This window comes from Pelmatolapia mariae, linkage group LG3_W (assembly GCF_036321145.2).
Source record: "Pelmatolapia mariae isolate MD_Pm_ZW linkage group LG3_W, Pm_UMD_F_2, whole genome shotgun sequence".
Taxonomy (NCBI): Eukaryota; Metazoa; Chordata; class Actinopteri; order Cichliformes; family Cichlidae; genus Pelmatolapia; species Pelmatolapia mariae.
The window spans coordinates 83,849,561-83,860,487 of NC_086229.1; the positions used below are offsets into that span (position 1 = coordinate 83,849,561).

Consider the following 10,927-nt stretch of genomic DNA (forward strand, 5'->3'; position numbering starts at 1 on the left):
TGCCCAACATTGGTCATTATATACTGTATTTTGCAGACAGAGAGTTACAGGACTCTCTCCCAGACCACAGACTCATACCCATAATACAAGTCAGAGCTTTATTTAAAAAAATTTAAAAAAAAAATAGAAAGAAAGTTGTGTTTTCAAAATTGGAGTTCAAGTTATTTTTACTTCCAATAGTGTTAACATACTACACAGGTCATGAACAAGATTTGTTTTTCATTGTAAGTGGGCTAAAGCAGTTAATTAAAAGTAGTCTAACATAAATGTAAATGCTGTAATTTGAATATTTTAATAAACCAGGTAACTTGGATGGATTCGATGCTGGTGTGACCGCAGTGCACATGTCTGCTGTTGCTCACAGTGGTCGAAGGGACCGCTCAGGGAGTTTGTGTGTTCGCTCAGACACATGAAAAATTAGAGGGAACATTGTTTGCAAGCATTCCTTTAAACACAGCATTTCAGTCAGGTTGAGGTCTGGACTTCCATGCTGTAGATTTGCTGCTGTGCTTGAGGTCATTATCCTGTTGCATGGCCTAATTTAGGAGAAGCTTTAGCTGTCGGAGAGACGACCTCACATTTGACTCTAAAAAACTTTGGCATACAGAGGACTTCATTGACTGCAAGGTGCTTATTGCTTGTGTCTGCAGAACAAGCTCAAATCACCACACTTGAACCAGCATATTTAACAGTGGGTTTGAGGTGTTTAAGTGTTTGAATGTCCGTTTTTTTTGGTTGTTGTTGTTGTTGTTGTTGTTGTTGTTTTAGGGAAATAATGGTGATTTCACATTATGTAGAAGTTTTATTTTTAATGATCAGTATCAGTGATTGATCATTACAGTGGCATAAATAAACTTGAATTATAACCATAATCCTGATTATCAGTCAATAAAAAACCCATCCAGAAGTCATGTTTTCACAGATTTATTTTGATATTTCATCATATTTTTAACAGGAACATTCATTAGGCTTAAAACAAGATCATACAAAGGAATTGTAACGCTTGCATATTATTAGCCTAGAAGCACTTTTAGTCTTTGTTAGGTTTATCGAAAAAGAATTTGGCAAACACCCTTTTTTTGAATGTCATGCTCTTGCAGGCTGCAGTAACATTTGAGTTTTGTAAGTGCAAAGGTCCATTCAAACAGGTGGTGACATTACAATCCTTGGTTTATGTACATTTTGGAGCTTGTCAACATTCAGCATTTCCAAAAGCAGAATAAAAATTTGAAAAAACAATTCAGTAAGCTTGAAGATATATTTACATGTACATTTATTTTCCTTCCTTTTGGTCTTACAAATTCTGCCTCTGATGCTTCTGACTTCAGATGTTAGTAAAAAAAATAATATTGTTAATTGGGTAAAACTGTTTTTTTAAACATATCAGGAGGTTTATTTTCCCTGACATCATCTAAACACAGGTCCTTTGCAATACTGATAAAGTTTCTCTGTACTTTGCCACATTATATTACAGCAGATCTAGAAGTTGTATTTAAATTGCGATTCTCCGTTAATGAATTTGTATAAGGTCAAGTCCTGGATATTTTACTAACTGTAACAACAAACCACTGCTTCCTACTGTATGCATTATAATCTACAGCATCTACAAAGACACCTTCCAACAAACGACTACACTCTATGATCTCAGCTATGATAATTAAAGGTTTGTGCTTTCTAGACATTCCCTGTAATGGAAAGAGCAGAGGGGTGTGGTACTTCATCACGGCCAGAAGGAGGCACTGTGTAACCATCAAACAAAAGACCCCAGTGTTGATAAGGCAAGGTACTGTACGTTACCACAGGGTCTGAGGATACAGGTAGGTGGCAAAATCATTCAATCCATCATCAGTCACCACGAATCAGAATAAATTTGTTACGTTCATTCAGGTCCTGATGTATTTTTATAGCTGCATAAAACTACTGAGAGAAAGATATTAAACAAAAAAAGATAAATCCAAATAGATTCAATTAAATGTCTCTTTTTTTAACCCGTCATGAACTTCAGTGGTATTTTTAAGAGAATAGAAGTAGTTATGAAAGGGTAGTACTTCAGAAAGTCTGAGGATCCATGAGTGCAAGGCCATTCAGAAATAGTCACGATACATCTTGACCCCGCTCTACTTTGTGAGTTAAAACTATGAAGGTGTGGATATTTAACAGTTTACAAGGTCCTTTCTCTTTTTTTTTCCTTCTTGAATTTGTCTTTCAAGTGGAAGACATTTGATTTCAGACGGGACAATAAGGCACAGCCCCTCACAAGCTCAGGTCGATAATGATGTGCTCAAAGATCTGCGTGTTTCCCTTGAAGCTTGAGGAAAAAATAAAGTCCCTGCGGTCGGTAGATACCACGGTGAAAGAGCGTGGGGCTTGGATGTACACCTCCTTAAAGCGGTCAAAGATTTTGTTATCCTCATCCCACAGGTAGATCTGTGAGAAGGTGTAGTCGCTTCCCAGAGCCAGATAGTAACGTTCCTTGAAAGAGAACGGCTGGAGAATCATGGAGCCTCGAGAGGGCAAAGCTTGGATCTCAGCAAACTGTTTGGTGCCCCAACGCAGAACTTTGGAATCACCGATATACCGCGTCATAGCCAGGTAGAGCTCCTCCTTGATCCGGAAGTGTTTCACAACCACTACATCCTCCATGTTGGGGATCTCACCCTGCAGGATGAACTTCTGGTTGCTCCGGCTCCACTGGTAGATCACTGGAACCTGTGAGCGGCTCGCTAGAATAAGGTGAGCTTTCCCATCCAAGTCGAGAAACTCTACATCCGTGTCGCGGTACCACTCGTGCAGTGACTGGTATGAATAAAAGCCATTATCATTCCACTTGTAGAGGGTGGAGAGGCCAGCTTTTGAGCTGTCAGCAATCACAAAGAACCAATCAGAGCCAATCTGGAAGGCCTCAATATCATTGGGCTTAGAGATTTTGGACACCTCGATATCCTGGAACTTATTGAACCTGCTTTGGTCGTCATCAAACTTGTAAATGTGGGAACCACCAAACAGCTGAGCCACAATGACAAACACCTCATTTTCGATGATAACAGATTTGCACCCCACAATGGACTGACCTAAAGGGCAGAGAAACACATGAATCGCGTGAGAATGAAACTGGGAGCATTCTGGGAATGTTTGTTAGCCTAATGTGTGATTTAGACTTCCTAACTTACAGTGTCACTGGAAACTCCCTTTAACCCTTCACCTAACCTTCCACGTAACCTGACATGCACCTCCTGCCCACATAGCAAAATTGGTATGGCCCAGATCTGGTCCACACAATGTGCTTACACTTGGTCCACATAGCGCAAAGAATAACAGCCCTTCGGTGGCCCAAATCAGGTTTGCCAGAGGTGACCCAGACATGGGCCAGCACAAGGCCAGTTACAGACACACTGGTGGTCCTGTGCTAGCCCATCTCTGGTGCTATGTGGGCCATGTGTAAGTTGTATGTAGCCACGGGCCAGTCGCAGACACGCAGCTGACCCTGTGCTGGCCCAGATGTCAGCCAAATGTGTACCTTAATCAAGCCATGTAATAACAACATGTGCCGGAACATAAATAGTGCAAAAGTAACATTACGAACCTCTGTTCAGACAGTGAATGAACTGATTCTTTTACAGCGCATTTCCTTTCCCAAAGTCATACCTGAATTTGAAATGTTGGCTACCATAGCAGTATAGTATATCAACATGGCACTTGGGTCTTCCAACTAAAATAGGAAAATAGGAACATAAATAGTGCCATCATTGCCAGACCTGGCCCACATCTGGTTGACATACACCCTGCCATAACACCAGTCAGTCAGAAGTGCCAGCTTGATGCCGGATCAGGGGAAGACCTGTTTTCTATGAGCCTGGGCCACATGATCCAAACCACAATTGAGCCAGATATGGCATGCCATCACATAGACAGTGCCATCTATACCAGGCCTGGCCCATATCTGGATGGCATATGTCTTATCATGCCAGAAGTCAACCAGCAGTGCCGGCTGGATACCAGATCTGGGCCAGACCTGCTTGCTATGTGGGTGAGAGATGAAATTACACGTTGGGTCGACACAGCCTGCAAGGACTTAAATGGTTAGAAGGTTGCACTGCAGAATCAAGAGGGGTTTCCAGTTATCTTGTAGGTTAGGACACATTTCCTGCAGAAGTTGAAATTAAACTTTACCTGTGATGTTATCATAAGTCCTGAAGTTCATTTCTATGTGGTCCCACTGGAAAATCATACAGCTCTCTGTGCTGGGAGCAGAAATGGCCACGTAGACATCATTCTTATAGCTGAATGTGTCAACAGACAAGGATTCTGAGGCAACAGACTGATGAAGGATGAAATCTGTGGAAAGGAACATTGGGAAATATATTTTTCACAAACCAACAAAGCCACGTTAAATGAATAACCTCTACACATCTTAGAATGACTCTGCTGAGTTCTCTGATCCTGATCTCAGCTGGACATGAGAGAAGGGCAGTTGGCTCAGGTGTTTCTCACCTGTGGAGACACACTCATTCTGCAGGCTGGTCATATCATTGAGGCGCTTGCCCTTCATGTCCTCTGGTCCTGCACACACAACATCCGACACTGTGGCATTGGTGTTCTTTAACCACGTCATAAGCCACTTGGCTCTGCAGTCACATTCAAAGGCATTGCCTCGCAGGTCCCTGCAGAAAGGGAATATTGTATTTCACGGCTGAACAGGGAGAAAGACAGACTGCAAGAATTACACAGTACGCTATTTGCCTATTTAACTATGTACAAACTCACAGCTCTATAAGGGAGTCAAGGTCAATGAAGAGGTCCCTGGGCAAGGCTTTAATGTTATTGTTTGCCAAAGACCTGGAAACAAATGCAGTTGATTATGAAAAGAGACATCATTAAATCATGTATAACAGATAACAGTTGTATTTTCAGTCACTGCAACATACAAGTGAGTCAGGTCCCTGAGTCCTCTGAAGGCATATTTGGATGTAGTCTCTAGTTTGTTACTCTCAATGAATCTGTGGATCAACAAGAAGAAAAAGAAAAGTATATTTTTTGATCAAGTTCAAATTTCAACATGTCAACAGTCATGTAAGAGCTGATTATGATCATAGCTACCCTTGAATGTGATGTTTCTGTTAAATAGTGACAACTTGATGCTACAGTCACATGTTATTATTCTGGGGCAATGTTTTAGTGAAAGGCTTTGTTTATTTTGTAATTTGCAAGACTTTGGTTGGAATATGTGCATATAGAGTCACTAGGCACTTTTTAGGTAAGGCGGCTACTTAATACATTTATCCACGTAGACATGGTCAAGACGACTTTCTGAAAATCAAACTGAGCATCAAAATGGGGAAGAAGGGTGATTTAGGCAACTTTGAATGTGGCATGGTTGTGGAGTATTTCAGAAACTGCTGATCTGCTGGGATTTCTCAGTACAATCATTTTTAGGGTTTGAAGAGAACTGATCAAAAAAAAACTGAAAATATCCAGTGAGCAGGGGTTCTCTGGGTAGAAATGCCTTTTTGCTGGAAAAGGTCAGAGGAGAACGACTAGACTGCTTAATGTTGATAGGAAGGCAAGGGAAACTCTAATAACAACAGGTTAAACTGAAGTGTGCAGAAGACCATCTATGAACACACAAGATACTGAAGCTTGAAGCGGACAACTGCAGAAGACCACACCTGGTGCCACTCTGTCAGCTGAGAGGAACGGGAAACTGAGGCTACAATGACAGGGGCTCACCAAAAAATGGACAGCAGAAGACTGGAAAAACAATGCCTGGTCTGATAAGTCTCACCTTCTGCTGCAACATTTGGATACTAGTGTCAGAATTTGGTGTAGGCAGATGAGCTCATGGTTCCCTCCTGCCTTATTATATTAATGATTCAGGATATTTTCTTGGCACACTTTTGGCCACATCATTTAAACACCACAGCCTACCTGAGTATTGTTGCTGATCATGTGCATTCGCCATGTCACAAAACTCAAATGATCTCAAACTGGTTTCTTGAACATGACAATAGGTTCATAGTTCTCAAATTGCCTCCACAATCACGAGGTCTCAGTCCAATACAGCTTCTTTGGGGGGTGAAAGAACAGGAGTTTTGCATCAAGTGAAACAACAAGTCAGCAGCCACTGCAGCAAAGGTATCATGTCAACATGGACCAACATCTGTTTCCAGCACCTTGTTGAATCTAATCCAGAAATAATTAATGCAGTTCTGAAGGCAAAAAGGTGTACCCAGTAAAGAAGCTGGTGTACTTTGGTGTGATGAATGAAAAGAGAAACAAAGATTGTTTTCTAGTTTTACTGGAACCACTAGAGGGCGTGTAACCAACAACTGCCTATCCCACTGTAAAAATGCCAGCATCCAACAGAAAAGCCTCATTCCCTTTAAAACAATTGCAAGTCTCTTTTCACCGAACTAATGTAGAGCTTTACCGACATATGATAACTTCAACTTCATAGCATAACTTAATGACGCTGTGAAGCCTCTGTTCTTTTCTTTAAACTATTTTCATTAAAAACAAACAAACAAACAAACAAAGAAACTCACAGGTACTCCAGATGTGGTAGGCCTGAGAATGCATCATCTCTTACAGTTGTCAGAGAATTGGAATTTAAAAGCCTGCAAAAAAAATAAGCAAACAATCAATTATAATGCAGCCAACTGCAGAAATGCAATGCTTCAGGCTTCTCTCTGAAACATAGAACTGATTAAATGTTTCAGCTTCACAGTAACACAATCAGTTTGGTTCCAAAAGCAGAGCCCAATGCTGTAAGCACAATTATTAAAGCAAAGTCCAAATAAAGCTGAGTTAAATTTGTTATTATACCATCATATTTTATGGCCTCTTGTCATTTGAATTCAATTTTTTACTGGAAAATGCAAAAAAAAAAAAAAAAAACACCCACCAAATAAAGTATTCAGCTGAGAATTATTGTGCATGATGACTTTGGCTAGTGCCACGCCTTTGTTTATGCTGACATCACAGCTGTCACTTGTATTGTAACAAAGCAGACTGATGGCCTCTGTTGAGCACACTGTAGGTACTGGGCAGCACTAAGAGCTCAGATTTGGGTTTCCATTATTTATTTCCAGGTGTGCACCATTTGAAAAGCCCCCGGCTACTAAAAAACAACCATGCACCAAACAGACTTTATAAATCATTACTTTATCTCCACTAAAGTAATACCCCATGTGCTACAGAAGCATAAATGCCTCATTTGATTCGTGCTGCTATAACCAATGCTTTATGTATAATGACCGTCGTGACTCCATTATTGGCCTCACATAATGATGCATCTGCCATTTTAATGCCCAACATTTGAAACTGATGCTTTATGTACTAAAAGTAACTAATTTGAAATCTGCCCGATAAGAACCTTTACTTAAAAATGTCAACCAATCAAATAATTTTAGAAGTATCAAAGGCTGGCAAAGTATCCTTACAATAGCTGGAGAGATGGTATGTGGGAAAACATCGCCTCTTTGACCTCGCTGAAAGTCCCATTCACGATACTCCTAAAAACAAGGAGCAAGCAGGAGAAAGTAAAATGCTGAAAAGTGATCGGCGAGGAAACAGAGAGAAGAGGGAGAAAAACACTGCATTGCTTTTTGCGATCAGCTCTTATTTTATAGGGTGTTATAAAATGCGCACAGCTATAGAATCATACTTGAGGCTGTGGCTCGAGCATATATTGCATGTATGCACTGCGGAAAACCTACTGTTCCATTTAAAAACATATCTATACAGTGCAGGCTATCTACTCACAAAGAAGTGATTTCGTTGGGGGTCATTCTTGGGATATACGAGGACCCGACGCAGATGATGGACTCCTTGGAGCAGCTGCATGTTGAAGGGCATCGGAAAGGCTTTTTTAAATGACCCGGCTGACACAGGCAGCACAGCGACACGAGGAACAATGCCCAAATGTTGAGAGCTGGCGGCATCTTTCCTCTCGGGCTTTCATGTGTGAGGGTTGCAGAGAGCACGGATCGAGGCAGATGGCAGCGCGCGTTTCCACCCTGCACCATGAAATGCTGCACTGGCTCCCTGACATCAGCAAATCAGCTGCGGCTCCCCTCCGTCCACCTTAAATATTTATTAAGTCAGCGCTCCAGTCGGGTAACTGTTGGTTAAACAGCCACACGCGGGAAATGATTAGACGTTATTAGTCAGCTTGTGACCACCACGTCTCTTCTGAGCTGATCTGTTTTTGCCCCAACGTTTCATATGTGGTCAGCGTCGCTTGCTTTTTTATTTTTTTGAAGATAGGTGTAGTTTATGGAGATGTGGTGTATTATTATCTCCAAACAAGCACGCTAATTATAGATTTCAGAAATTAATTTCAAGCGTCATGTTTATGCCCAAGTGCATTTTGTTACCAGTTTGTGCCACGTAATTTGAATCTTCTTTGTGTTATTTCTGGCAGTATTTAAACACAGAGGGCTGCTCAGTCTGAATAACACGAAGTCAAACCATTTGACTCACACGTAGGATGTTATATAATGTCGGCATACCGTAAGCTGTAGATGCTTCCTTCATATAGAAGGTCAGAGGCGCATAATTGCAGCACCAAGGACAGCGCCTCCTCCAGCGCCCTGCAGCCATCCTGCACAGGCTGTAAAGGAAACACTGAACAAATCCCGAGTAAACAGCGGTTTTTTAAAATATCTGGACTGGCCAGCATTTGATCTTGCTAAGCAGTAAATGCAGATAAGGATGGCTGCTGATCTGCATGTTTGAAGGAGTATATGCACCATACTTATCTGCACTCACTGCTTCACAAAATCAAATCTTGGCTTGTCCAAATATTTCTGAAAGGATGGTATATATACAAATGTTCTAAAATGTGCGTTTATGACACATACATGTTAAATAACACAGATCAGCTAGAAATTTTGTTGTCAGTTTTCACGTATGAACCTGTCTTAGTGACTGATTCAGTACGACAGAAGTCCCTGTGAACCCCACAAACACCAATGTGAAGCAAGAAGAGCAGCAGTCCAGCGTAAACACTAGAGCAAAACCATTGTGTTCCACTGAACATGCAGACACAGGTGAGAGCTTTTGTGACCACTCACTCCACCCTCTTTCCTTTCGGCCTGTTGTGTCTGACCTGTGGGCACTGAGGTGGTGGTGTTGCTCGTTTCCAATCAGTGACACTAACAAGAGCTCAGTGGCTCTTCTCCCTGAGACACCTTTTTGGGTTTTGGTCCCTCTATGGTTTGGGGTTATAGGCATTTACAACACTGCATGCACCATTTCTTTACCCATGCAGTTATTTACACCACTGATTGTACTGATTTCACTCACCATAGTTAGTTTAAGTAGATTCCTTGTTTCTTTCATTTAAAATAGTATTTTAACTGGCATTTGGTGCAGACCAAAGAAAGATGCTGAGGAAAAGAACCTCATACCAACTGTGAACTAGCTTTAAGGCTGCGTGACTCAGGTCCAGTTCTGCACAATATCAAAGAGTGCCTATCATCTTTCTGAAGGTTAGACCTGAACCAGAAGTGGACCCTTAACTGGGTGAAGATCCCACATTAGGAAACCCAGTATGGAATGATTCAAATGGAAGTGGAGGGCTCAAAAAAGCCCACTGAAAGACCAGGTTTGTATCCCATTGAAATGCAATAAGATTAAATATGTAAGAAAACGCTCAAACACCATGCACCTCAAAAGTGATCAAAACTTTCAGTAAACAGCCAGACTTGACAATTATGCACAACTAGGCAAACTTTTCCCTGAACTATATTCCGCCTGTTTATCCCCTTGCTGAATGTCAACTATCGCTGCCCTTCTGGGACCAGTCTGCATATCTGCGGCCCTTTTTTGTGCCACTCTGGCGCTCCATCATCACTGCACTCTTCCTGGCAGCAGCAGACAACCCAAAGAGAAGGGCCATTTGTCATGCAGCAACATCCCTGGGGTACTTAAGACTTATGATTGAGTGTGCGCAGCGCAGACTCAGGAGGAATATTTTTAAAGGTTGTCTGTTTTGGTGAGGAGCGATGACGGTATATAGTAATTTGGGTTTAAAAGCAGTAAGTGGCTTTGGAAATTTGAACATTATGAAACCACTTTCACTTCGATTACTTCGGAGGGGGGGAGCAATGATTTATGCAAGGTTCTCTCTCACTGAAATCCTTACCTGATTTACACACTAAAGAAACTATTAATTCCCCTATAAGTCACCCGAGATCCATAGAGTCCAAAAATATAAAACATAAACGACAATATTATATCAGTGCACACCAAATGCACTTCAGAATCCACCCACACCTGATCACTTATTAATTCACACTAAAGCTGATGAAGAGATACATTTTTTCTGCGTTCATTAAAAAAAAAAAATCATCTGTGAAAGCCACGTCTGCTCTTCAGAGTGCTGCACTGTACCAGCATGCGGTGTTTTTCCACTGTTTTGTTAACGGCTCAGTACAGCTTGGGAACAGTGAAAGTGTGCTGATACAGCAGTCATATCTATCAGAGCCCAGCCCGCTTTCAAAGGCTGCTGGCTGGATTCGCTCTGCTGCTGCTTTTAGCATTTAGTAATGCAGGTCAGGAAACGTGTAGCAGCTGGAAAAACAAAAATACCCATACAGCTGCTGACTGTGTACATTTGTGGACACAAGCACACCTGGGCCCAGCACTGCCGCTGCTGCGGAGGCTTGCCCCGGACTCTTCACAGCGCAGTATTTCTTGATAATGTACGGAGAATGGAGGGGAGGGCACAGGAGGGACTTGGACAATGCAGTGCTGAAATATGGATTAGTCGGGAGTCAGACGGGAGTTAGCAGGAGTGAATGTTTGTGCCTGAGGCCACTACCTGCTGTGCTTCCCAATGATTGTGATTACAAAGCAAAGGGATTAACACACAAGACTCAAGAAAACTGCTGAACTCCGCAAATACAGTGAAGCCTGATGTGAT

The 10,927-nt window shown here is 41.7% G+C and overlaps 1 protein-coding gene across 1 annotated transcript; it reads right to left on the reverse strand.

Annotated features, from left to right (window-relative positions):
• Positions 1–923: 923 nt before the first annotated feature.
• LOC134624918 (leucine-rich repeat LGI family member 2-like) lies at positions 924–8,192 on the reverse strand. Its single transcript, XM_063470107.1, has 8 exons — positions 7,762–8,192; positions 7,440–7,511; positions 6,543–6,614; positions 4,926–4,997; positions 4,765–4,836; positions 4,492–4,661; positions 4,171–4,335; positions 924–3,071 (listed from the first exon to the last, which is right to left on the reverse strand). The coding sequence occupies exons 1-8, from the start codon at positions 8,022–8,024 to the stop codon at positions 2,254–2,256; spliced, it is 1,704 nt and encodes a 567-aa protein (XP_063326177.1). The 5' UTR covers positions 8,025–8,192; the 3' UTR covers positions 924–2,253.
• Between the last annotated feature and the right edge of the window lie 2,735 nt (positions 8,193–10,927).

Excerpts from the sequence above, each read along its gene's own strand:
- LOC134624918 (XM_063470107.1), bottom strand. The coding sequence starts at position 8,024 with ATGGTGCAGGGTGGAAACGCGCGCTGCCATCTGCCTCGATCCGTGCTC. Across the intron at positions 6,615-7,439 it reads ATACCATCTCTCCAGCTATT|GCTTTTAAATTCCAATTCTC; the intron begins GTAAGGATACTT and ends TTTTTTTTGCAG. Across the intron at positions 4,336-4,491 it reads GAATGAGTGTGTCTCCACAG|ATTTCATCCTTCATCAGTCT; the intron begins GTGAGAAACACC and ends TCCTTTCCACAG.